Raw genomic sequence first — 27483 nt, 5'->3', positions numbered from 1 at the left:
CAGGAAGCACATTTTAAAGTATATGCACTCAGACCTTCAAGGCTAACAAAGTCTTCACAAGTGCTGTACTATCATACATGTAACTGAATACTCACTCGAGGAGACACACACACAAAGCTAACCCCCGACTTAACCAAAAAAACTTTCATGTTCCTATTTCCCCAGAGCAGAGCTCGGGACATCACAACTTGGCGTGGCCACAGAGCTATGCAGCTCCAATTCAGTAGACATTAGATACTGCACATCTGGATAAACACTTGCACATTAACTGGTGGGGGTGCTAATCAGTGCCAAAATGGCATCCCTAGACATTGGCAGGATTCAGGAGGAAGGAAATCAGCTGGGGTGGAAAGACAGCGAGAGAGGAAATGAAGGTAAAGGGGTCAAAAGAAACGAGGACAAAGACAGAGGCCAAGCAAAGAAAAAGGATTGCAGCTCCACCTGCTGGACATGTCATCAGACGTATTGTATCGAGGCACCTCCCTCTCACTTACAGAGGGGTGGACACAACAAAACACATCTAAGATGCAATAAAACCAAACACCTTCGCCGAGCAATTCACTGTGCATAATGTTTAACTTGTTTTCTTCAAGTTTTGAAAATAGTGTGGGTAATTTGCCTCCTTTCCCAACTGTAGCTCATTAATGTAGACATATGCATAGAATAAAAAACTCACAGGCCGCCCTGGTATATAAGCGGTCAAGCCGACCATAAACGACAATGTCCCCGGTTTGAGTGTAGCCAGGGGCCTTTGTTGCGTGTCATTCCCCATCCCTCCCATTTATCTCCACTATTTCAATGCACAAAAGAGCTATTGTATTGAACTGCATTAAAACGATAGTAAAAACTGCATTTAAGAAGACAATAAAATACACGCTTACCTTATATTTTCCCTGGTCACAACCACACAGCGTGCTCTCCATGGTGTAGCTGCGCTGCACTCCTATCTCTCTCCATACAACAACACGGGCTGTTGACTCTTTGGAACGTTCCACAACAAAACTACAGCTGACCATGCTGAAGGCCGGGGCGATCTGGGACAGGATCTTAGGAAGCGCCTGAAAAAAACATACAAAACTGTTTTGAGTGTTTTTGTGTCGGCGTGTGAGTGTGAGTTCATCGAGGGGCAGATGGTAAAGTACATTTTATAGTTTATAGCTTATATGTCCAGCAGTTCTTGAGAAAGCAACATTATCGACTGCTGCTTTTCACAATGTTTGCTGTGGCCTTGCAGTTCGAAGCGACTCGTCCACGAGAAAACTCTCAAACTTCAGCTTGGTAAGCATTCTGCTGACTTAAAAATAATTTTTGCATTCCATAATGGCAAAGAGAAGCAACAAACGGACCTTGGCCTGACCAGCTCGATAGGTGAATGATAAGAAAAAGTCCTTCCCCCCCTGCACAGTAAAATTCAAGGTTAACTATTAAAATTACTAAATTAAAAGCAATTTGAGTATGTTTGTCAGAAAAGAGCTTGTGTTGAAACATGTTAATGACTGATTTCAATTGAACTGAAAAAGGAAATTCATTGCAATGCCACAGAGGAAAAGATAAACAGGAAGCAAAGTGATGTAATGCGGCGCTACAATCTGCTCTTTAGTGAGGGACAGAGGATTGAACAGACATGTGCTTAATTATAAGCTGCTGTGATGGCGTCTCTTTTCTGTAAAACTTAATAAAGGTGATCTCTTTGTACCAATTATCATTCAGCGATGTGAGAACAGTCATCTGAAAACACAGGGGAAGAGTGAGATAGTACTGTGAGGCACAGGACATGTGCGTGTGTGTGTGTGTGTGTGTGTGTGTGTGTGTGTGTGTGTGTGTGTGTGTGTGTGTGTGTGTGTGTGTGTGTGCTCACTCTGTATCCAAGGTCCTCCTGTAAGTCACTGGACGATGCACTGATATTGGATTGCCAGACTGTCTCCTTTACGCTGCAGCCGTACATGAATACATTCTTCTTCCTGGAATGACCGTGGTAGTCGCAGAACACCTGTGCATAAATAACACACACACAAGCACGTGCGCACACACACAAAAAGGATTCAGATCATCTCCTCTCTATGTTTAAAAACTTGTTTAAATAGCTGTGTGAAAACACAATTAATACAAAAATACAAAACAGAGGCAGAAATGAATGTTAGAACAGCTAACATGAATTCACTGTATCATTGTCACATGCACAGTGACGCTGTGCTATAGTAGCTGTAAATGTCAGTGGTACTGCTCATATTTCTCAAGACGTTTCCTCAGATCTATTTTCAGAGGACTAACAGCGGCCTCACCTTGCTTTGTGTTGTTAAGTCATCACCCTTTGTGCAGTAAACAAATCTCCTATAAAAGCAATATCCCATTATATCCAACTTGCTGACACACAGTGTATTACAGAGGGCAATGGAGGCTGCTGTTTATGGTAACTGCATTAATGACTCAAAACCGATGTGATGATTTATTGATGTGAAATGTAGTGGACATGCAGAGCGTGCAGCTGAACAGGAGAAATTGCACCAGCATTAATAAGATGTTAGGAGAGCTCCTTTATACTTTCCAAATGAAAGATGATGCGGCAAAGTGAAAATACCCCTGAAGTTATGTAAGTCCAGTTAATAACAGGTCATACCAGTGGTGCCCTTTGTATGTGTGCAAGGTACTGCAGCAGGCTCTTAGTGTGGTAGATGGTGGGGTGGAGCTCAGGATTGGGGTTCTGCCACTGGCGATTCAAATCCTCTCCACTCAGAGAACAACGATGACTACAGCAGAAAGAAGATGGCAGAAGAGGGGGAGGAGACAGAGTGAAGGAGAACAAAGCAAAAGCTGGAGTACCCTTTAAGACTAGACTGTGTGTGTGTCAACATGAAGTAAATGTGCTGTAAACCAACGTGAAGGCTCAGGCTCGGCAGGTGTTTGCATCTTCAGTGTGTATACTTGAAAGCTGCAAACGTGCTGATTTCTTTCTATACTAATTTTTACTCACTTCCCATTTACGACTCCATCTGGGTTGAGCATTGGGACTATCTTGAAGATGTAGGCCTCTCTCAGGCTGGCTGCCAGTGGGCTGGTGCCCATCAGGAACTCCAGCGTGCCCTTCATTACCCAGCTGGCATTGGTCTCTCCAGGGTGCACCCTGGCCGACAGGAAGATCAATGGACGATTCCCTGAGGGGGGAGAGAGAGGGAGAGTACAGCACAAACACAAATAGAAGAATGAGGAAAACAGATTCTTCAATTTAAAGTTTTCACAGCTGAGAGGAAGCATCAGTAAACTACAGTGGATGGAAAACCTACTTGGGAACGTTGGCATGCCCTGATCCCCCAGGACGGTTCTAATGTAGTATATACGGTAGTATATACAGCAGTAACACAGTAATGTTCTTGCAAGGATTTGGTATTTAATTATTTAAGCATTAGAAAGAAACATTTCTGTCACTTATGGGTGAATTTCTTAGAGGACATTTTTGAGAACTGGAGCCGAGCATGAGGAAGTTGGACCTTTAAGCATAAATTATTTCGATACACAGATTTTCTAAAAGCAGGAGAAATAGCTCACCGAAATTACTAAATTAGATTAGAAAGGTTTATCTAAAAACTTACAACACAACAGTCATTAAATGTTTAGATAGTATGGCCAATTACCAATTGCTACAGGACATCGGTTTGCATACCAACGTAATCAAGATTTTGTCATGAAACTCATTTTCATTGATGTTTTTTTAGCATCTAGGATTGTATTTCATTAGGATAACCAACTTCTTACAGAGAATGTGAGTTATGGGTACAAACAATAAAGGCTGATGAAGCTACAAACATTTCTTTCTGCAGCCGAGATTGTTTTGCTCGGCTTTGGCAGTGATGGTGAGCAAGTAAGACCTGAGGTGATTTACTTACTAAACTGACAGATGTGATCATTAGAGTTGGACTCTGGCATGGCAGTGATGGTGAGAAGAGGGCAGCTGTTTCCCCCCAGAGTTTCACAGAGGACGTCCCGTCTCAGGTAGATCTGTGGTGTCCTCAACGCCTCCAGTTTGGACAGGTGCATCTGAAGAAACAATGACAGAATTACATTTTGCTGATGAACATTAACTACAACTTCCATTTAAGCCCCCATCCCTCACACATTTTACTGTTGTGCTGTTGCATTGGCTGTTTATTGGGACATGTGTGATTATGTGATTCAGATCGGGCTTCTCCATTGTTGCTTGTATTATAAGCAATTATGCATAGTCACTTATCCTAACCCTATTTAAAAAGGCACTAAAAGCAATTAATCAAGATAACTATTAACATAATGAGTGTACAGTAGTTTGCGAGCACAGTAGCTATCTGAGCTCAGATTTGAAGGGCAAGTAAATTATACAAGGAAAACAAAACAGTTGACTATCATGAGGCTGCATCTAGAGTCTCACTGGGGGTCTGGGAGGTTTAACAGTAAATTTTTGTAGGCAGCAAAACCCTTACAACTAGACAATATAGACGAGAAGTGGTTGTAAGTGCTCACAGATATCTATACTACTAAATGCTAGTGGTCTCTAGCAAACAGTGGTATTGTATTAGTACCTTGAGAGTGGAGTATGTATACGGGTAATGATAAGCAAAGTAGCAGACATCATCCTTATGGCTGAAGCTTGTGCTGAAGGTCATTGTATAATAGGACTTTCCTTTCTGGCCACCCGCTGCGATCGAACTCCGAGCAAAGTGATTCCTAAGGAGAAGATGAGTCATGAGTAAAAGTTGCACGATATAGCACTCACAACACACTCAATGTCTTTATAAAGGTACACATCTACTGCAATGCAATACAACGGCTGTGTCATACATTCTGCCCTGTTTATAATGTTGGACTTATCTCTGTACATTGTACATGTTCTTTATACTTCACACAAATTGGACAACTTGTTCATTTAAAAATAGATATGTTGCACATATATTTATAGTTTTCTTTTCATATTTTCTGTCAAAACCCAATTCTGAAAAAAATCATAAATGTGTCAAAATAAATGATATAATCATTACTGAGGTAATAGTTGAAGGTAATGTAGTTCTGGACTACATTACATTGCGATGGGATTCTAACAGTGTTCTTCCTTGATGTGTAGGGAGGACAAACAACTCTGTGATGTCTAAACCCAAAACCGTAAAGCCCTCAAATGTAACATTATGGGAAAGCATAAAAAGACTATATGGCAGGAAAGTTGTATTGAATTGCATTAATTGATTGTAAAGTTGTATCTCATAAATAAATGTGGTGCAATTTGTGAAGAAAGCATGCCAAATCGCGCTTTTCAAAAATGTTGCCGTACTGAGTACATTAATACCAGTTCATAATAACTTTGACAGTGTAGCAAGCAATAAAGTAGTCGAGAGTGCTTTACATCTACGGTATATCAAATACATAAACATACACATAATCAATAAACTACAGCACATTGTCTGCAGTACAGCAGGATTGGTATGCTGCATGAAAACTGTGCACTTGGTCCATGTTACTGTAACACTTATTAAAAAGATAGATTCTGCCTTTCCCCTCTGAGTGCACCTACTTGTAGTAACAGATGTCTGTTCCTGTTCTGACCCAGCGAGGCTTGCCACTGATCGCCTCCTGCACGGAGTACATCAGCACCTGCATACCTACAGACAGACAGACAGAAAGATAGACAGACACACACACACACACACACACACACACACACACACACACACACACACACAAACACACAGGAAGATGAACACACAAACGTTTAGAATACGTGCTGTCTGATGCTCAAGCCACCTCATATTGACTGAACGTTATAACAAAAATGAATTAAATCTTCCGTCGGGCAGAGGAGAATGACAAACTGTTGGGCGGTTGACACGTAGTTATGCATCTCACCGTAGTTGAACTGGCTGTTTGACTTCTCGGAGTTGATGATGTTGAAGCGGTATATGGTTCCAACGCGCATGCCGCTCACCTCAAAGTAGAACCACTGGTGGTAGTGATTACTGTTGATGTCTGAATTCAGCACAAGGTCATACTCATATCTGGAGAAACAGCAAAACATAATATATAAGCATCATCAACCACCAACAGCACTGATCTCTAATTCTTCTTTTGTTTTCAATCTAATTTCTGTTAAATTCTTGTGAAAGTCGGTTGAATATAGTAAAATTTGACCACAGCTTTATATGTTTGCATTCTATTGAAAGGTGATTTTGTTAAAACTGCACATCTAAATTGTGTCGCCCTTACTTATTCCCATGTAACTGGTGTGACAATAAACACGTACTTCCTCATTTGAACTGCCTTCCTGAGGTTGCCAGACTCAAACTGAGAGTTGAACTTCAGTGATTCGCCATTGTCTTCAATCACAGGACAACTGAAACGCATCACAATGTGGACAATAGATTAAGCTCATCTGCTTTGTGGATGTCACAGCTCTCATTGGTATCCAAAAATAAAGACAAACTGTAGCTTTAGTTGTAATTTGAGCTCCATGGAGCCTCAGTGTTGCAGTGCTTTACTCAGTAAGAGGGACTCACCTGGGAATGTCCAAGTCATACACTACTTTATCCACGATATCATTGGGATGAATTAACCGCTCAATGTCCTGGAATATTTTAGACCTGCAGGATTAGACCAAAAAAACAAACTCACTCATGATTAACACAATGGGTGGACAAATATGTTTTCCATTAACAAATATTGTTTGTTATTGAGGAAGAATCCTATAAGCTATAAGAAATGCCTTTTCCCACCACCATGAGCTTATATACACAGCAAAGTTTAAAGTAAAAACTGTAACACAGATGAAAAAGTCTATTTGGACTGACATGACACCCAGAAATGTAATCACATGTTTGCATTTAACTTTTTGCAAATTGTGCCTTAAAATTACAACTTGTCCTTGGTAAAAGCATCACCAAAACATCACTACTGCCTGGAGCCTCATGAGTCAGCACAAAGTCATGCTCATGTCTGTAGTGCAAATAAAAGATTACAAAAAAAAAAAAAAACTTGATCAATCTTTCTGGGATTAAAAACATTATTGTACATGTAGTTCTTATATATTTTTTTTACCCTCTTCCATTTGTACGCTCAACTATTTCTGCCAACCACAGTGTCAATAACAATATCTCACCTCTGAACACCATATACTCTCTCCTGAAGAGGTTCCCTAAATGTTGGAGCTATATGGCCAAAGTAGTCTGGGTAAGCCACTTCAGCGTACTGGGGTACGGAGTGCGTTCCCTTCACCATCTCCACGTAAAGGTCGGGGTCATGAAGCGGGAGGAGCAGCGCCGTGTCTGGCACCTCCAGAACTGCTCCATCCCCTGCCTCATCCTCAGCTCCCTCTGAGCCGCAATCTGAACCCCAGTTACTGCCGCCTCCTCCCACGCGACGATTAGCGATGCCCTCCAGGAGCAGTGGGGACTGGATGTGCCTTGTGGCATTGACTGGGGATCCTTCTTGTTTGACTCCCCATCCTACGTCTCCTGTGTTCAGAGCTCCCTCCGCCTCGAGAGAGACACAGTCCAGCACATGCGCTAGATCCCGCTCTATCGTCTGCGCTTGAGAAGGAGGCCTGGTGAGGGAGGACAATGTTGTATGTGTGTCGGGGGAAGGAATGTGGGCTTCCTCTTTTCTGTCTTGGTCCTTGGTGAGGTGGATGGTGTCCAGTTCTAGAGGTGTCAGAGGAGCAGGAGTGGGCACTAAGGGTGACGGCAGCGTGCGTTCTCCTTTGGTAGCGTTGCTCGTTATGGGGACGTGCTTTGGGGACAGGGCTTGAGCTGTTGGCACTATGATTGGCCGCGTGGATCGGGTTGAGGAGAAAGTAGACAATGTGGTAGAGGCACTCTTTGATGGTTCAAAGTTATAACCCTGTAGGAATAAGATATACCGATTAGAAAAAGGGCGTACAACAAATATTTTTGCAAGGGGCCACATAACATTAAATACATAAAAAAAAAATCATAAAATTAAAAATGAAGATGCAAGATAGTATGATGTATTGACAAGATATTTCTCTATGACGTGTTGGAGAAAACACAATCTCTAACAGTTAATTTTGACACACAAGAGAGCAGACATTGAGCCAATAAGACACAATGTGAATAGTCTATGTTATTGTAATAACTGAGTGTAGTGTGCCAACACATTGTTTACCTCTGTCACATCTTATAATAATTACAATAATTGATCTTATTGACACCAAATCTGCTACCATGCATGTTTGTATAAATGTATAGCTTTTTTAAAATCTTGTCAACAAGGTCACAAATTACTCACCTGGAAGTCTTCAGAAAGCTCCAAGAAGAACCTTTCATAGACCCTCAACTCCTCGAATGGACGTCCGGGGTTCTTTTTGGGATGCAGCTTGTTTAGGTCCGTCTCTATGTCCTCATTCTGATTTAAAATTACACAAAGAAACAAAACACCCATATCTAAATGTCAAACTTCACTGGGCAGAACATTGGTTTGATTAAATTAGCAATTTCAAATGCATATCAGAAATTATATAACATGTTTGATATCATGGTTTGAGTGTGATATGCACTGTCTGGTGAGTTATGACTACCCTCTACTGGACATTTAGAGGACTTCATTAACATCAGCAGCAACTCTGACAGAGCTCTAAAGACCCAAATGACTTAATCTATAGAGATTAAATTGAATATCATGAACCCCAAATGTCAATAATGGTTTCATGATTTTTAAACAACTGGCCTTTAGCTAATTATATTATACATCACTACTTTGTGAAGATCAAACATGAAGCAGAAATGCAGAAGAAATGTTTAAGCTGTAAATCACTTATCACTCTAAACTCTACAACACCAATGTCATACAGAGAAAATAGACAATATTTTTTTTAACACAAAGTGAAATACCTAATGCTACCATGTGAAATATGATGTGTGCATCTGAAGGCTGAAAGTTACCGCAGTGTGTTGATCCTTCTCGTCCTCTTCGTTGTCAGTATCGTTTTCTGTGTCCGCGTCCGTCTCCTCGTTATCGTCACTTTCATCCACCACATCATCTACTGGGTGCACACACAGATTAACATTAAAGGGTGACTGTCGGAACTCGAGTTTATTATTTTATAAAATATGCCTCAGCCTGGCACACAACCAGACTGGTAGAACTCAAGAGTTCCTGAACATTGAGTTTAATTGCTATGACAAGAACAAAGAAAATGTAAAGCAAAAAAAAAAAAAGATGTGAGCAGCCATGATTCAGAGATGAGCGAGAGATTTTTACAGGACAGAAGAAATCATGATTATATTTCTTCAAATACAATGAGCTGGTGATCTCAATGACAAGTCAATGTAGTGGCACTAGTTCTCCATGGTTGGGTTACTGGCATATTTTTGAGAATATCGGTATCAACACAATGTCGCGCTAAGAGGCGCCAAGAGCTGTCAAAATTGTCATGTATATCATTGTTTTTATAGACTTCCCGTTTGACTTTGCACTCTCCAAGGAATTCACTAAAATGTGAGGATGTGTACATTAAGCAATGTCCTACATGTCAAGTAATATTTTGATAGGACATGTCTTATCAAACTATTTTCGAAGTAAAGATATTGCAGAGTAATGGTGTTCTGAGCAGACTCAGTTACTCAGTCTGTGCTTTGCTTCCTTAGCCAGTCCAGCCGCGCATGCATTTAAGTTCCCATCTGGTTAGCTAATTGACGCTTATAAGGCGATTACAGCCGAGATACGCCGTCCTGACCCACAGCGTCATAGAGGAAAAATCCACTTTTCGGTTCCCACCCAGGGTACGAGCCAGAATTAGATTTTAGCACCTTTTAAAGGAAGCGCAATTGAGGTCAAATACTTCATTAAAAAACCTGTGGATGCAAGGAGGCAAACAAATTGAGTACAGTGCAAGTGAATCAGTCGACTAGTGAGCATGCAACTGCTAAGCATCTTCATTACATGTGAATTACTAACACATGTGATGTGTTAGTATGTGAAGTTAGAGTATGACGTGAGGTGAATGAGAGAGCAGCAGTGAGTGAGCCTATGTATTCTGAGGATGGCGTTGTTTCGTACGTATGTCTTACCCTTCTTTAAGGGCCTGTCGCAGAGCTGATGAAGCTTTCTTCCTGTAAGGCACATTGTGTGCAGCAGTGTTGCTATTAACAATTCATGCGGTCAAGGGATTCAAGCATTATTTGTGTGTGTGTGTGTCTGTGTCTGTGTGTGTCTGTCTGTCTGTCTGTCTGTGTATTATGCAGGACTGAATCTAGGAGCCATAACTGCGATAAAAGAATGTGCCTCCCAGTACGGCGTTATTATCAGTGAAAGGCATGCGCATACACTGTGATATTCTGGGGGACTCTCTAGTGAGGTGTGTGTGTGTGTGTGTGTGTATGTGTGTGAGAGTCCTGTGTTCTCACCCCCAAGTGGCTGGCTGTACAGCTGCGCCACAGGCCCTACAGCAGGGACATGTGGCAGCTGGTATTGGAAGGCTGATTTGATGGTGGGCAGAGGCAGACGGTTCTTTGGAAAACACTTCCTCATGATGAGACTCGAAGTGTTGACAAGTGGATCCAGAGTCCGCACCGGGAGACACTCCTTGAGAGAAAAATCATACAGAAAGTAAAGAGTACGCCAGATGGAGTTTGTGTGTGTGTGTGTGTGTGTGTTGCATGCTTTAATTGTTGGCCACGTGTATGTCACATTCTCACTCACAGTGGATGAGTTGTAGAGGATCCTCATGCCATCAGCGTCTATGAATGCTTTCCTGCCGAGCTTGATGTTGGTGATGTTCCTGAGGCAGACCAGCAGCCCTTTGCGAATCAGCATGTGGCGATGCCGTGTGTCATTGTGATGCCAGTCCTGGTACAGAGCCAGCAAGACATGCACATGTCCAGCATCCACTGCACGCCGAGCATTCGTCTCTGCAGTGGGGGGAGGGGAGCAGGGGGAGAGTGGAAGTGGGAGACGGGTTGGAAAAGTAAAAAGGGTTAAAATGGTGATGAGGTTATTTCAAATCCATGTTGAATGATCCATGACTGCGTTTGCTTCAGCGGGGTTAATGATGGTGGAGATGAAAGAGACAAAAAGGAACCAGCACCAATTAAGGATCATTACACTACTGAAGAGTCAAAAGTCAACGCTACAAAGAAAATTACTCACTGGATTTGAGCAGCGCTCCCAGAGCATCCAGAGCTACTCTGTTGATTTAGAAACAAGGCAAATTACACAGTGCCATGGTCTGCTGCACAAATGTCAATTACAGATCAAAAGAAAAAAAAAAAATATATATATATATATACATATAAAAAACTCTTAACTTTCTGAAAGAGGCAAGAGATGTGGCCCGTGGGTATCACTAGTGTGTTATAACACAGAATTAATGCTGTCTTATTATGACAATTGACTGCTTACTTAAGCAGGCTGGTGTTCTTCTTGCTGTACGGTGAGATAATCTTGAACATGAGCTCCACCACTCCGTTCTTACCCAAAGAGATTGCATTCACCGCTTCACAAAAACAAAACACAACAGGAGATAGCAGTCAAAAGTAAATACAGACATCAAATACCACTGAAAGCTGCTTCAGATTCTGTCGTATTTCTTGGCTCTCATCTGCTTGAAATCCAATAGATACGAAAAAACATTTATGAGCTGTGAATTTCGAAGTTAAAAATAACTCACAGTTGGTGGAGTAAACCCTGAGAACCTGCAGGCAGGGCAGAAGCAGTTTGGTATTCTGGAGGTTTTGCTTCGTCAAGTTGACCGTGGCGTTCAGCGCTCCGCTCAAACGCGCCTTCACTCCAAACTTTCTGTCTGAACACACATGATCAGACAGAGAGCGAGCAATGTTTTTACAAGTCCACGTTTTGTTTGTATTGCGTACACACAAGGACAAACACGCATGCATGCGGCGACACGGGTAGTTTGATTCGCGTGCTACTCCACTGATGAAGTAACACGCCAAGAAATGTGGCGATGCGCCGACAAAGGCAAGGATGTAAACAATTCAAAAAAAGTTTAACTTTGCAAATGCTTCACGGAGGAAAAATATGAAACCCACCTTTTGGGCCAACCTTGGCGAGCAGCGAGTGAAGCTGCAGCATGAGTTCTTCGCTGGGAGGCAACTCTTTACTTGCAGTGATCAGAATATGGAATAATATTCCCGTTCCTCCTTTAGACACAAATACTCCGACCCTGCGACCTCTGCCTGATGACAGAAAACAACAAAAAAACAGCATTAGATGTGATAAAACAGGATTAATGATGGGACTATGCAGTTGAATTCCTGCAGAGCGTAAACCTTAAAACATTGCTACTTTATAGATCCCAGATTTATTTAACTTTTACCATTTATAAGTATAGCTCAGGATTTACTATTTGCATGAAAAAATAATGTACCCCCAAGAATTATTTTCTGAAATTGCCCACTATGATTATCCAGAAAGGAACTAAATGTCGTTATCAGCTCTCAAAATCAGGGCATAAACTGCTCATACATTTTTTTGGGGGAAAAGAGCTCACTCTACTCACCCACAGTCAGCAGCTCACTGAGAATGTAGAAAATGTTCAGAGTGGTCTGGACATCTCTGGTGTTCTGTCGAAGCCGCACAGGGACACTTGTTAAAACAACATGTAGGAGTACATCCTGAATTATAGCATAGTGTGCAATTACCACTTCATATATTATTTGACTCCCTGTGAGTATAACCTCAAATCCAACAATGCATCCATGTGCCAGCTGCAGCCGGGTTTCCCACAGCTGTTCATACAAAACCATTGATGCATTTCTTACATCTCTGCATGCAATGTATTAAACAGTGAGCTTATTCTGGCAAAGCTCACATCGTGGAGGTCTGTTAGTTTAAAGAAGATTGTCTCAAAGTGAGGGAAATACACCCTAAAGAAATAGTTTGACATAGTGAAAATAGCTTATTTGCTTTCTTATCGCTGGTTAAGGGAGAAGATTTATTCAACTCTGGTACGGTAAAAATGAAGCTACCACTAGCAGCCAGTTAGCTTAGCACAAAGACTAATATGTCTTTGGGAGTTAAATTTACCACTCTATCCATTTGTGCAAACAGAAGTAAAAACTACGGGGTAAGCTTTGTTTCTCGTTGTGTTAAAGAGTGAGCTGACCTCCAGTGAAGCCAGAATGACCTCCATGCCACTGGAGCCTTTGGACATCACCTCTTTTCCGCTCTTCTCTGCAACACACAACACAATGAACAGGATCAGAAATGTGAAGACAAGCAGTTCTGCATTTTTGCAAAACAAATAAGGAGTTTCTCACACAAGAAAAATGGGGGGAGGTGGAAGGGAGTGGACATGGAAAGATAAAAAATCGATACAATACATTTGTATTTGACATGTGTCAAATATTAGCTGAGACATGAGCTCTACCTTTATCTTCTTAGAAACTGAACCACTCGACAGGATGTGAAAGTAACTGGAATGCTACAACTCCTGCTTCGTTGGAGAATGAGCAAATTATATGTTGTCACTAATTTAGGAATGCATCATAACAGCAGGTGGATGTGAAAAATGAGAAAGGTATCAAGGGTGCAGCTTTCGGGAGTTGATGATATACACAAACACACTTTCTATAATCTCACTTTACACACTTACACAACTAGGAGCATATCTGAGCACACACACACACACACACACACACACACACACACACACACACACACACACACACACACACACACACACACACACACACACACACACACACACACACACACACTTCAGTTGCTCCATGTCCTCTCAAAACATTTCTGTCATACCAGACTTTGTAACGGTCTTTAAAACAAACTGGCAACTCGAGACTATTCTCACGCACACGCACACACACACTTTATTGTTTATTCAAGATTTGTGCTTGAATATGAATTACCATGATGTATGATGGCACTGAAAAATAAAATAACTAGCTAGGTAATACCTGTAGATGCCTATCATTTATGCCTTTTTCAGTGGCTGTAGATATTAGTCAGCCATGGCTGACAGCTTAAATTAATGCACACGAACTGTGGCGGTTGTAGAAGTCAGACTTGTTATTCTAAACTAACCAGAACACAGTGAAATATTTAACATAATTGTCTCAGAAATGTATCACGCTATTGTGAAAATCTCTACGTATCAGTGGAGGATTCTGAAAGGAGGATTTGTAAGTTAAAATAGCCAAAACATTGTCATCATTCTGAACCCTACCTGGTGGGTCCGGGGAGACCACAGATTGGCAGTGTGTCTTGCTGTATCGGTACTCCATTTCAAACAAAGGTCTCAAAGTTCACCAAAGACGTGGGTGAAAATATGTATTGCAAAATACCAGGTTCACTGCCTCTGGAGTCGTACAAAATGCACAGGTCCGCTGTGACTCAAACACCTCGGAGTTTGATAGTCCCTTGAAAGGCCCTTAGAAAGTTATTATTGTTATTTCTCTTTCCCTCGAAGGCCAGAGGTAAACTGCTGCTCTGGTCAAACATGCAACTGTGTACCAACCCACGGACCTTAGGGAAAGAACACTATGAGCTTAGTAATCAGCTCCTCCTCACTTTCTCAAGACTGCGTGGAAAGTGAGCGCGGCTATATTCTCAAACAGAAACAGAGAATACATTTCTGACAGCAAATAAGAGATAAAACGGAGCTGCTGCCTCTATGACAGATTTCATTCTACATTAAACTTTCAAATCCTGGCTTTTTCTTCTCCCTACGATTCTTGTTATTTCTCTTGAAATATCTCGACTGCCTCCTGCTACATGAACTCCGAACATGAGACGAGAGTACAGCAAAGTCCTTCTTGAGGTGTATAGTTACCGTGAACAGGGTCACAGACCCCCTCCTTTACCCGAACCATCGTCACACTCATGCACATTTCAAGTTGAGGCTGAAGGCAGGGTGTGACAGACAGCCGAGCAGGAGATGAGAGAGTAACAGCTGAGGTATCATGATTGACGAGGTCACAGACGGAAGCTTTTTCACTGTGTCTAACAGTCATGATGGATTTACCACAAGTTTGCTTTGAAGTGGAAGCAATGAATCATGGGGAGAGGATAGACAAAGTATAAATGAACGGCAATAGTAAAGATGTTCAAAGTATACCAGCAGGCTCCAAAATAGGTGACGATTCAGCCGAATTCAGCTCCACTGAGGTTATCCTCACTCAAAAATAATCCACAATAAAAAAAATGACCGACTAAAATATGGAATTTACTCGCTTAACTGCAGTATTGTGGTCCACTTTTCTTAAGTAATGGCTGCAAGTAATCAACTATTTTTTTTATTGATTAATCTTTTTCGTCAATATTTGATGAATTTTTCAATTACCTGATATATCACAATTTTGTGCCACAAAATTGTGTCTTCAAATTGCTAGTGTTACAAATATACAAAGATATTAATCTTGAAATTATATCAAATTGAGAAAAGGAGAAAATCCTAACACGTGAAAGGCACTTTAGCTTAAAAAAAGACAAACAATTATCATACCTCTTCAATTGTATGTCAGTTTGACAAATACTTGGTAAAGCACTAGAGCATTGATTCTTACATCAGAGATTTCTATTAATTGCAGCTCCTTGGAGTGGCAGATGGGAACCTGCTAACAGAGACACTCATGTTTCAGTCTGTTCTACACTGCAACACGCACAGGGCTTTCTTCTGCGGTCAGATCTTCTACTTTCCTTTCAAAAGAGTAATCAGAGAACTCGATCTGGAGACACTGTAACGATCCATCCACACTTTAACAGTTACACTGGACACATATTTTACAGAAAAAGTGCAGAACTCCACGAGGTGTGTCTCCCTCTCAAGTCCCAAACGAACAAAAAATAAATAAAAGAGTTGAATCTCACACAATTGTCTTTTCCAGCTCCCTTTGTAGTCCAGATGGCGGTGAAGATAACAAAAACACTGATTTATTAATCTTGTATCGTGTATCCAAACTTTAGTGGGTCATAATATATTTATTTATTTATTTTATTTTGCAGGGACAATGCACACAGTAAAACCATAAGTGACCAATATTGAGTATGGAATTAATCTGCAGATACTCCAGTTCAAAATGAGACCAACTTTTTTCTGTGGAGCCTCGACAAAGGCCAAATAGAAACAGAACTAGGCTTGTCTTTAACCTAGCCGATTGCTGAAGCAGCTCCTGATCACTTGTTGTCCCGACTGGCCGATAAAGCAGAGTGTTAAGTCAGTAGTCAATGGTGGTCAATAAAATCATTTTTTTGTATGGTGTGAATTACCACAACCACGAGAGGTAAACACAAAATATGGGGCTGTTCGATCCAGCAATATGACAGATTACCTGTGGACCGACAGACCCACAAACACACATACACACACACACACACTTGCATAACACCACATTGCTTGTCTATAAAACGTACAGTAGATTGCATTGTTATTCTGTGTGCGTTTGCTCTCACCCTGTGTCTGTATGAGATGAAATATCTTTGCAGTGATCTGTCTTGCCGTTTCAACATCCCTAATCATGGCCTCTCCATTCATCCTCTCCAGTTGGCTCAGGAGCATCAGTACTCTGGAGTTACTGGGAACGCTGGAAACACACACACACACAGTGTTACCTTTAGGAGGAACATATGGAGCAGACTGGCTTTATTCACTCTGGTATCAGCATTTGGAGAAAGGATTAAAATATATATATATTATTACAGTCCATCTGGAAAGGGCAGCGGTCAGTGTAAGTATCACACACAGCATGATGAATCATGATGATGCATTTACACTGAAAGTGGAAGCTTTAATACTTAAGCATGTGCTTAAAGAAAAATCTGCGATGATTTCCTGCTTCATGTCGAGGATTAAAAGGATTAGAATGATGGATCAGTTTTAGTTTATCTAGCACTGCAAAACAAACATAAAGCAGCCCTTCATATGTGCAAATGCCCTTAAATGAGCACAGTGAGTCAAATGTATTATCAAAAATAGCCACTCTTTCTGTAAAACAATGTAATGGTAAAATAATAATAATAATAATAACAATAACAATAATTAGCAGACCATGTTTAATTACTGACTTTAAGATCAACTTCATTTGTTTTGTTGAAGTTGAGTGGCGGGCTCCTTTTATTTCAATATTTCTGGGACAGTGACCTATCCCCCACTTATAATCGCAGCTCAGCGGCGCTCAGCTGGAAACACGAGGTTAGAGGTCAGCAGTTGGTTCAGCAACAGCAAACATGGGAGAAAAAGTAAAAAACTCTCTAATTCTTCCCAACGGACCAGTTTCTTATGTCCTTATAAAGTCAGAGACAGAGACTCTGTGTGTGTGTGTGTGTGTGTGTGTGTGTGTGTGTGTGTGTGTGTGTGTGTGTGTGTGTGTGTGTGTGTGTGTGTGTGTGTGTGTGTGTGTGTGTGTACGCTCTGGAGACAGAAGGAAAAAAATTGAAACATTTAAAGAATGATGAAACATGTACGTAAGTCTCTTGACAAAAGGAAAACACACTGAAGCAGAAGTAAAGCCTACATAAAAACACTGTGCATAAGTGTACAAGTGTGTTCATTTGTACACTGTGTACAAATGGACACAGATTAAATTGAAAATTAACAAGTTATACATACTTAAACTTGATCAGCATATGCACATGTATGTGTTTGTCTCCAAATGGAATAGCAACTCACCCCTTCTCTGTGGCCATTTTGGGTTTGTTCATTTTTACCACTTCAACATTTCATGTCGTCTGCAAGTGAAATAAAAACGAAGATTTGATTGAAAAAAAAGGACAAGCATACAAATACTGTAGAATTTTAGAAAACAGCAGGATAAACCTTTGCCCATTGCACTAAAAGAGATCCCACTGAAATCCCTCTGTTGTAATCTCAAATATGTAACTATGCGAAAACCAGATGACAATCCGCCTAAACGGCCTGCAGCTGTACATGTGTTGAACTGAACACACAAATCAGCCCTTGAACAAACTGGCGGCCTGGCCTGCATGTGCTGGGACAACCTGTAGCTGCAAAGAGGTGGCTCATATTGACCTGACCAGGACAGACTTAATATCAGATATACAGAACCGCCTGACTGAATTTACACGAAACAAAGAGGCCGGCCTGCATGCTGCAGATCTCAAATGTCTGCAGACAATAGACCCATAGATCAGGTAATTTGAACACAAAGTTTGAAAAGGGCAATACAGTATGAGCGTTCAGCTGCATTACATCAAACAGCAACATTTATTTCAGAAGAGAAGAAGAAAAAAGCGAAAGCAGAAAAGTCAAAAGATTACAGCTAGCCTACAGTAAATTCACACAGGTCTCTTAAGGAGTCATAGATTTAATTAGGTCACACAGTGAATACAGAAGCATTTATGGGCCAAGATAAGATGAGTCATAAATAATGCTACTGTGAAATGTAAAGCTATTCAACATCATTGGTGTTAGATAAAGATACAGATGTTATTACATGGTCTTAACATTTGTATCAGTTGCTTAAAATGACACATCACATTTTGTAGTAAACAAAACTATAACACACAAAGCTAAACGAAAGAAAAAGCCTGAAATAAGACCCCACAACAATAGGACGTTGAAAGTGTCTTTTAATTCAAATAAATTGACTTTTAACTAAACTGGCTGACCCTCAATTCATGTCAGCTTTTCCAAAACTTGCAGTGTAAACCTGAAAAAGTCCACCAACCTTTCTTACTAGACAGGTATCTTTACCTGAAGACCTCAAATCCCTCCCGGGTACGTGTGGGCTGAGGAGGAGCAGCTAGATCAGACCATAAAGAGCCTGGTTGTGTGAGCAGTAATCTATCCGAAGCAATTGTAAAACTGACATGTTGTAGATACGATTCACGCAGGACAGATGGTGGCCTGACCACAACACCTCCACAGGGACGCCTCCTTCCACAAACCAGAATCCAAAACCCATTAAAAAAAAAAAAACATGATAAGCCACCGTCACACCGCCAGCCCACGTGGGTTAGTTAGTCACTGTTATTAGGCTATCATGAACGAGATTGTTTGACAAGATGCTCAGTTAGATAACCTCTCCGGGGTTTAGACGCTCCGCTGCACCTGCTGGACGAGTCACTCATAAACGGCCGCCTGTCTGCGGCAGCCGCCGCAAGCTAACGGAGAAGTATATGCTAACAATGAAGCACATACAGCGCATAATAGCTGGAGCAATATACCTGCATATTACCAACGAGAACCAGGGTTTTACTAACCTGTCCGGAGAGGAGCTGCAGTCCTATACAGGGTGGACCAATAAAAAGATAAGACGAACTGCTACTGCTCGCCTAAAACGCCCTGATGGTGTTGTGATGAGCCCAGTCCCAACTGTCAGCTGGGCTATCGCGAGAGGATGTTTATCCGCGTAGTTTTAGGCACAGTTAGGAAGAGGGTCGAAAGACCCATAAAGAGCCAAATGTATCATTACCTTTACCAAAATATAACATTTATAAAGTTGTATTTCTGAACTGGCCGGGGTTCAAACTATAAACTGTTTTAAACTGTTTTTGTTTGGCTTGAGCTCCATCGTAACTGCATTTCCCATGTCCCATGTTGACAGAGGCCGATGACGTAAAATGTATGCGCCGATTTTTACAGTCATTGAAGAGATCCTTATTAGCTACATGGTTAATACAAAATACTAAGGTACGTGCACATTTACAACGACATTATGGGTTTTGAATAACAGTTCTACTATTTTGTTTTGACGTTACTCAAGCTTTGTTTATAGGGAACATCCACTGTGGGCAACATTAGCTTGTTAGCACACGGTATTACGAGCTACTTTGACGTTGGTGATAGTTAGCAAACATGTCTTATGCATCTTACGTCCTTTGATACCTTGCATATGTAACCTGAAATGTTTGTAACGCACGTCGGTTTTGTAAACATTACACATGTAGGTTAGTCATTACATATGTGTAGATGATGGAGCCAGAATAGCCCAATGAGCTGACATACTGTCACTCTCTTGGGTAACGTCATTGACATGTTAGCTAGTTAGCTACGTTGATGTTCTTCTCAATTCTAGATTGAAGGAAATGCATCAATGTCTTCTTTTACCTCAAGTAATTATTCTGTCAGATGAAATCGAGTTCAACGTGTTCATGTGACACATATCACGTCGTTGGCTGCAGTTGTGACCTCTTTACTCATTAGATATCCAAAGAAATATATTTCCGAATATCTGATAGATGTGCTTTTTGTATTATCATGTACATATGTCATCATTAATCAGTCGTACAGAAAATGAGTACGGTTCTTAAATTCCCGTGACAGTATTGACTTGTTCTTGGTTTAAAAGGCTGAGACTTTCCAGTGCACTCAAGCGTCCAATTTACTCCTTTTTAGGCTCTAATTTAAGTTTCACAAGTCTGTTTTACAGAGCTTAATGTTAATCCTCTCCTGTTGCCTGAGATCATAATACACAATGTGTTCAGCTTTGTAGGGGTAGAGGTTAAGTATGAACAGTATTGTCAATGTGTTTAAGAACATACAGCAACATGTAGGACATACCAAGCTACTGTAAATGACATGTTAACATGATCTGTTTTGTAGTCAGACACCAAATATTTTGACATTTTGCGCAAGTTTAAAATGATACTCGTAATATCTGACATTTTGTAGTATTTTAAAACAATTTATCCTGGTTTACTTTGTGTTTCTCTTTAGTAGTCACCATGGTGATGAAGTCAGCAGTTGATGATGATGATGCTGGCTGGGGGCTAGGCATCCCAGAAAAGATGAAGAACAATGCCAACTGGGTTGATATTACACATGAATTCAAGGGCGCATGCACAGGTACAGGCTCTGCAAGTGGTTGTGTGAGTGGATCTTGTGTTGGGGCAGTTCTGAAGGGTACTGACACGTTCCTTCTTTCTCTTTCTTCGTCTTCATCCTTAATTCATGCAGAGTTGAATCTTGGAGAGTTGCTTCATGACAAACTGTGAGTAGGACAAAGTGACAATTCTCTCCAATTTCAATAGTCAGCTTGCTTACACTCGCAAAAAATGTAGCTTAGTGTTTTGTATGCGCCAATTGTCTAAACACAGTTTCAGAGACTTCATAACATTGACAAGACGGAGTAATTACAATGAAACCTGGAATTATTGTATTTCCTTTTTGCATAAACATGTTGTAATTTAACCAGCTGGTATCTGCATCAGCTACATATGTAGGATTTTTTTTAACCTTTGTAAACATGCATACAACACAGACAATAATCATTCTGCTCTGGTGGCAGGTTTGGCCTGTTTGAGGCCATGTCCGCCATAGAGATGATGGATCCTAAGATGGACGCAGGAATGATTGGAAATCAGGTCAATAGGAAAGTACTCAACTTTGAACAAGCTATCAAGGTACAGTACCGCTGCCATCAATGAAAATAGTAAACTGATAGGCATTAAGTCTACATTTAATTTTCTTTGTTTTAACACAACTCTGATATATATTTATATAAAAAGTCAAATCAACCACTAAGTCATTTGTATTACTGTATCATTTCAGGAAGGTGCCATTAAGGTGAAAGACCTTAGTCTTCCTGAACTAATTGGGATCATAGACACATGTTTTTGCTGTTTGGTGAGTTATCACTTTCTTAGATTGTAACAGTTGCAATTTAAGAGTAAAATAAATGTAGGAGTTTGCATTTTACTGGCCCACAAATGGCATACTTGGGGGGACAGAGTTAGTCTTTGCACGGTTTACTGCAATGTTGTTGAATTTGGGGAGATGTAGTGCAGACAAAAAACATTTGATACATTGTTTTGAGAAGTCACCGATAGTTTAAGATGTTTGTCATTTTACAAGAAAATATGAAACAAAACGGCAACCCCCTCTGGAATGTAAACTTAACTCTTTTTTGTTTCTTCTCAAATAATAAACAACCTTCATTTTTAAAGTCATGAAGGTGTTTCAAATCCTTGTGATTGAATCCCATTGAATTTTAGATCAGCGCCACTACGAGCAAGCCAGTACTCACTTGTGTGTGTGTGTGTGTGTGTGTGTGTGTGTGTGTCTGTGTATATTCGTAGATCACATGGCTGGAGGGCCACTCCCTGGCGCAGACTGTGTTTACCTGTCTGTATGTCCATAACCCCGACCTGATTGAAGAGCCACCCCTTAAAGCCTTTGCCCTAGGCATCCTGAAGGTGTGTGACATTGCCCGAGAGAAAGTGAACAAGGCCGCTGTGTTTGAAGAGGTAAGCAACTTCCTTCTTTTGAGCTTTTGTCAATGATATTAAGGTCTGTAGGGATCTGGGACTTTTTGTATTAACTTTACGTTTGTTTCTGTTTTGCCCACTGGTATTTATGTCAACATTTATTTAAGTTAAAATGACAATAGGTCATTTGATAACTCAGTGTCGTATTTATATGTGCCCATGCTGATTTACTGCATATTTTTCTTTAGGAGGATTTCCAGGCCATGACCTATGGCTTCAAGATGGCTAATAATGTTACAGACTTGCGGGTGACAGGTACAACTACTGTCTTGTGATAGATCCTTGAGTACAGCTTCGCATGTACTAAGACCCCTGCTGAGTATTACTGCTGTTTCAGAAAAGCGAAGCTGAGGTAACCTCTTTCTCTTATTTGCTGTTCCTACCAGGAATGCTGAAAGACGTGGAGGATGAGTTGCAGCGGAAAGTTAAGGTATTTGGTCTTGGCCAGTTTAAGCCACAGTCTTTGCCATTTCAATAAAACAATGCGGATTAAAAAATGCTGAGTATTACATTTTTTCTCTCCCACCTCCTCAGAGCACGCGCATTCGACAGGGTGAGCAGCGAGACCCAGAGATGGAGCTCGAGGTACGTCAGGTCATTCCTTCATATAGATTGAGCTTTTGGAATAGCATTTATGTAGATAACCTGAAAGCTGAACTATAGTTTCTTCTGACTGACGTGATGCAGTTTTAACATAAAATAAACATGAAAGTAGACCGTTGGATTGTGTCACTGGTCTTTATTAGTTTAGTTTAGTATCCCAGCATTTCAGCCACAAAGTAAACCTCGAAACCCTTTTCAATCTCTGTCTGTTATCATTTCTACTGTCGAGCAGAGTGTGAGCCTCATATGATCTCTGGAGACTCTTGTCTGGAATTTGCAGCTCTTTCATTACAGTAATAATAATAATAATAAAGGAGGAAGGAAGAATCCGACCCTAAAATGGACCTCATCATAGCATAGTGGCTATTCATCATGCCTTGTAAAGCTTGAAAGACAAATTAGGAAGTGTGAATAGCTTTGCCTGTACATGTGATCCTGTTAAATGTGTTCATACTTTATTTTTCCAGCATCAGCAGTTTTTGGCACTTTTCAATAGAATCAAGTTCACACGCCTTCTACTGACTGCACTGATCACCTTTACCAAGAAAGAGGTAATACACACTTTAACAACCACTGTTAGGCAAAGAATAGGTTCACGACTACCAACGTGGATTCATCTTCTTCTTTTCTTTTCAGACCAGCTCGGTGGGCGAGGCCCAGAAGCTCGTGGCTCAGGCCGCTGACCTCTTATCAGCCATTCATTCCAGTATTCATCACGGCATCCAGTCACAGAATGACACCACTAAAGGAGGTAATGTATGCACTCGGACACATAAACTCACATATTTTTGATTCACTTGGCCCGCGTCAGGAATTTACACAAAAGGTTTGATTCTTCAGCGGAGTCTGTGAAAGGTGCTGAGGCTGCCTTACAGAGAGGTTTTACTTTACACGTGACCTGTGATAACCTTTTGTATTTTTAATGTTCTGTGAATGCCGCAGACCATCCCATCATGATGGGCTTCGAGCCCCTGGTAAACCAGAGGCTGCTGCCACCTACCTTTCCTCGCTACGCCAAGATCATCAAGAGGGAGGACATGGTGGCTTACTTCAGCAAACTTATAGAACGCATCAAGACCGTCTGCGATGTGATCAACACCACCAACCTGCACGGCATACTGGTGAACACATTCCCACATCTTACTATGCTGTCTGAACCATTAACCGAGGACATCATGCGTGATAAAGGCATGTGAATTGAAACATTATAACTAGTGTGTTTGTGTGTTTTTTTTTCAGGACTTCTTTTGTGAGTTCAGTGAGCAGTCTCCCTGTGTGCTCTCCAGATCTCTGCTCCAGGTGCGTTAATAATGCCATTTTGATTCTGAAGAGTCACTGCTTTTGTCCTCTGATGCCTACAGAGTAGGTGGTTTGTATACATGTAACAACAAATAACCTCTTCAGGTGATATCATATATTCTATATATAACTAAAAACGTACCAGTTTAACGCACCTGGTGTATGAGAACTAAAAGGACTGTTTTCCAAAATCCAGACAACGTTCCTGATAGATAACAAGAAAGTGTTTGGGACCCACCTGATGCAGGACATGATTAAAGATGCACTGAGATACTTTGTCAGCCCACCGGTCCTCTCCTACAAGTAAGACTGTCGATACACCCTGAACAAGACTCAATAATTGCCATTAACGGGTTTATTTTTGTTTTGTGCAAGCATGATATGCAAACTGTCTTGAGGGAGCTCATTGTGTCACGATCGGCTGTCTCAAGCTTATTGTGTGTCTGCACCTGTTTCTCTCCAGGTGTTGTCTGTTCAACAACCACCAGGCAAAGGATTACATTGACTCCTTTGTTACGCATTGCTCCAGGGTATGTTACCTTTACTGCTCAAAGTTACATTCCAGTATGTTTGTGTGGTCGCTTTGTGAACTTTAAAGAGGGTGTTTTCATTTTGTTTCAGAAGTACAATAATAAGTTAATAGTTTAGGAGGGAAGTTGTAATATTGCTTTCTTAAAAGAGAGTCCAATGAGAGCCGTGGTCATCTAGTAGGATGTAAAGATGACAGGACATTTTAATTTCTGCTTTTGGAGGATTTTTTTCTCTTTTGGAAGTTGGGTGGAACACTGAAAGTATAAGCTTGTCTGTAATTAGCCCCCGACATCAATAGACAAGTTGGGTAGCTCTGTGTTTATTTGTTTGTGTCTTGTCAATTTTCCCGGCAGCCGTTCTGCAGTCTGATCCAGATCCATGGACACAACCGAGCTCGACAGAGAGACAAGCTGGGTCACATTCTTGAAGAGTTTGCCACACTACAGGACGAGGTGCGTTTCCTCTGTTGTATTCCTCTTTTCTGTTTCGCGATAATCAAACACAACGCCACTGTTTTTGCTTCTTCTTTTTTTTTGCACCACACAAGTTAGGCAGAGAGATGTCACCTACCATGAGGACAGGTGGAGTGTGTTATAATTCATAAACCTTTCACAGTGTCCTGCACATTCACACACCCCTCTCAGACACAACACTTAATTAACATTTTCTCTGGAGTCATCATTTAACTTGTGTTAACTTGCTATATCCGGACTCTGTATTTGTGTGTATCATTCTTTAATGGACATTTTGCATAAGACCATGTTGATTTTCAGATTTGGCCATTTATATTTAAGGAAGACACGTTAGTAAAACGTGGATGAAAACGTATCTTTTTTGTGTATTTTGTGAATCTTATGCCTTTTTATAGCGGGGTTAGCAGGCTATCCGGGCTAATCCTCTAACTATTTCTAAGAAGAATCCTCTTAAAATGAAGTACAACTAGTCTGCGCCTAACTCCTTCCTTTAATAGTTTGAAGGGAAACCTACGCTACAAACTAGTCTTTTTTTGTGCTCTGCAGGCAGAGAAGGTGGATGCAACCCTGCATAGCTTGCTGATGAAACTTGAGCCACAGCGACAGCATCTAGCCTGTCTTGGCACCTGGATCCTCTACCATAACCTAAGGATCATGATCCAATACCTGCTGAGCGGCTTTGAACTCGAGCTGTACAGCATGCATGAGTACTACTACATCTACTGGTGAGAGCACACACGTTTGTTTGTTTAAGCCTGTTAACCCGAAATCTCAGCGTAAACGGGTTCACTTTAATGCTCTGTAAATAAATACCTGTTTGTTTCTGACCGCAGGTACCTGTCTGAGTTCCTTTACGCGTGGCTGATGTCCACCCTAAGTAGAGCCGACTCCTCCCAGATGGCAGAGGAGCGGATAATGGAGGAGCAGGTGAAAGGCCGCAGCAGCAAAAAGACCAAGAAGAAGAAAAAGGGTACGCTCTCTCTGTGGACCACGAATTTACCGGCATCTGCACAAATAATGTCACGTCGTTAGATGTGGAGATCCTCCCGTGCAGTCGGTGCTTGTCCTCATAATGATGTGATGTTTGGGTTTCCTCTGCAGTTCGCCCTCTCAACAAGGAGATCACCATGAGCCAAGTGTACCAGAACATGTGTGCTGGCATGTACAAGGTAGGACATCAGCACAGATGCTCTTTTGACTCCTCTTCCCTCCTATTGGACACACACACTGATGTCATATCAACCCTCTGCGTCTCTCCTCAGACTATGGTGGCGTTGGATATGGACGGGAAGGTGCGTAAGCCTCAGTTTGAGTTGGACAGCGAGCAGGTTCGCTACGAGCATCGCTTCGCTCCTTTCAACAGCGTGGTCACGCCCCCACCTGTGCACTATATTCAGTTCAAGGTACTGTTGGTGTGGACGTACCACTTCCTTTGAAACTATTACTATTGTTCTTAGTCCGCCCCATTTTTTCTTTTCCTGATCACATTCTCATCACCTTCATTTTTCCAAATTGTTTCCTCTTTTTTGCCCTTTGTTGGAATTCCCTGCTCTCTCTGACTTTGCCCTTCTTGCCGTCTCCAGGAGATGTCGGATCTAAAGAAGTACAATCCTCCGCCAGGCTCCGCTGACCTCTACATGGCCGCCAGCAAACACTTCCAGCAGGCCAAGCTCATCTTAGAAAATGTCCCCTGCCCAGATCCTGAGGTACGGAAAATTAGCTTTTTTTCAATTTTTTTTTTACTATTTATAAATGCCTACTGTTAGAATGACAGCATTTCATATCATTAAAAAGCTTAGCCTGCGTTTTTTGGGGTCAATATTTTTCTGCTGTATTGCTCTGAACTGACGGTAAATAACGGTTAATGATTGCTTACAGGTGATCCGTATACTGAAGGTGGCCAAACCCAACATCGTAGTTATGAAGCTCTTGGCTGGAGGCCACAAAAAGGAGACCACGGTAAGACGACAAGCGCGTTGCCTGGATTATCATTTGGTTCTGTGGTATTCGGACATTGTGAAAGGTTTAGGTTTCTCTTAGTTCAATGTTGTGTACACTTTGTTGATGTTGTTTATTTTCCTGCATCCCCAGGTGCTCCCAGAATTTGACTTCTCAGCTCACAAGTACTTTCCTGTGGTCAAGATTATATGATTCTGCTTCGTGCCACGGGTTGATTATGATGTCATCATGAAGACCATACCCTCACCTGATCAAGTGTGCAATGACCCTGACACGCTCCGTGTCTGAACAGTGCGTGTGTGCGCGTGTGTTTGCGCGAGCGAGCTACAGCTAACTGTTAAAATTGTGTATAGGACTGTTTGATACATCCGATTCTTTTTTTCAACTGAACAAGAGATGAAACCAGACCAGAAAACTCACACCTGGACCTAAATGACTGACAATA

General features: G+C 41.3%; 2 protein-coding genes across 6 annotated transcripts in view; one reads left to right on the top strand and one right to left on the bottom strand.

The window, feature by feature from the left end:
- The window catches only part of agtpbp1 (ATP/GTP binding carboxypeptidase 1), a 25524-nt gene extending 6027 nt beyond the window's left edge, over nucleotides 1-19497 (bottom strand). For 2 of the 5 annotated variants that reach the window (XM_068605369.1, XM_068605372.1), the window contains exons 1-25: nucleotides 19168-19497; nucleotides 17615-17673; nucleotides 16399-16529; nucleotides 13094-13161; nucleotides 12488-12551; nucleotides 12018-12164; nucleotides 11639-11770; nucleotides 11371-11464; nucleotides 11119-11156; nucleotides 10672-10880; nucleotides 10377-10554; nucleotides 10041-10082; nucleotides 8913-9013; nucleotides 8260-8376; nucleotides 7112-7851; nucleotides 6513-6596; nucleotides 6260-6349; nucleotides 5866-6014; nucleotides 5534-5621; nucleotides 4551-4695; nucleotides 3882-4032; nucleotides 2972-3152; nucleotides 2618-2747; nucleotides 1859-1990; nucleotides 882-1058 (exon numbers count right to left, since the gene is read on the bottom strand). In XM_068605369.1, the coding sequence (XP_068461470.1) occupies nucleotides 882-1058; nucleotides 1859-1990; nucleotides 2618-2747; nucleotides 2972-3152; nucleotides 3882-4032; nucleotides 4551-4695; nucleotides 5534-5621; nucleotides 5866-6014; nucleotides 6260-6349; nucleotides 6513-6596; nucleotides 7112-7851; nucleotides 8260-8376; nucleotides 8913-9013; nucleotides 10041-10082; nucleotides 10377-10554; nucleotides 10672-10880; nucleotides 11119-11156; nucleotides 11371-11464; nucleotides 11639-11770; nucleotides 12018-12164; nucleotides 12488-12551; nucleotides 13094-13161; nucleotides 16399-16529; nucleotides 17615-17646 (3420 nt within the window). In that variant the 5' untranslated portion in view covers nucleotides 17647-17673; nucleotides 19168-19497. The remainder of the gene's footprint in view (nucleotides 1-881; nucleotides 1059-1858; nucleotides 1991-2617; nucleotides 2748-2971; nucleotides 3153-3881; nucleotides 4033-4550; nucleotides 4696-5533; nucleotides 5622-5865; nucleotides 6015-6259; nucleotides 6350-6512; nucleotides 6597-7111; nucleotides 7852-8259; nucleotides 8377-8912; nucleotides 9014-10040; nucleotides 10083-10376; nucleotides 10555-10671; nucleotides 10881-11118; nucleotides 11157-11370; nucleotides 11465-11638; nucleotides 11771-12017; nucleotides 12165-12487; nucleotides 12552-13093; nucleotides 13162-16398; nucleotides 16530-17614; nucleotides 17674-19167) is intronic. The other 3 variants (XM_068605371.1, XM_068605373.1, XM_068605374.1) reach the window with 3 other exon arrangements.
- naa35 (N-alpha-acetyltransferase 35, NatC auxiliary subunit) lies at nucleotides 19239-27483 on the top strand. Its single transcript, XM_068605375.1, has 23 exons — nucleotides 19239-19597; nucleotides 20624-20752; nucleotides 20864-20897; nucleotides 21195-21309; nucleotides 21458-21532; nucleotides 21985-22152; nucleotides 22362-22428; nucleotides 22560-22603; nucleotides 22708-22758; nucleotides 23244-23327; nucleotides 23413-23527; nucleotides 23719-23897; nucleotides 24016-24075; nucleotides 24272-24378; nucleotides 24539-24605; nucleotides 24960-25058; nucleotides 25626-25804; nucleotides 25913-26049; nucleotides 26181-26248; nucleotides 26342-26482; nucleotides 26663-26785; nucleotides 26958-27038; nucleotides 27171-27483. Exons 2-23 carry the CDS (start codon nucleotides 20632-20634, stop codon nucleotides 27228-27230), a joined length of 2175 nt encoding a protein of 724 aa, XP_068461476.1. The 5' UTR covers nucleotides 19239-19597; nucleotides 20624-20631; the 3' UTR covers nucleotides 27231-27483.

Source organism: Clinocottus analis, unplaced genomic scaffold, assembly GCF_023055335.1.
Source record: "Clinocottus analis isolate CAN_PGR_092001 unplaced genomic scaffold, fCliAna1.0.p SCAF_7, whole genome shotgun sequence".
In the NCBI taxonomy this organism is placed as follows: domain Eukaryota; kingdom Metazoa; phylum Chordata; class Actinopteri; order Perciformes; family Cottidae; genus Clinocottus; species Clinocottus analis.
Note: the sequence above shows the minus strand (reverse complement) of the source record. Positions and strands in the feature narration are given on the sequence as shown.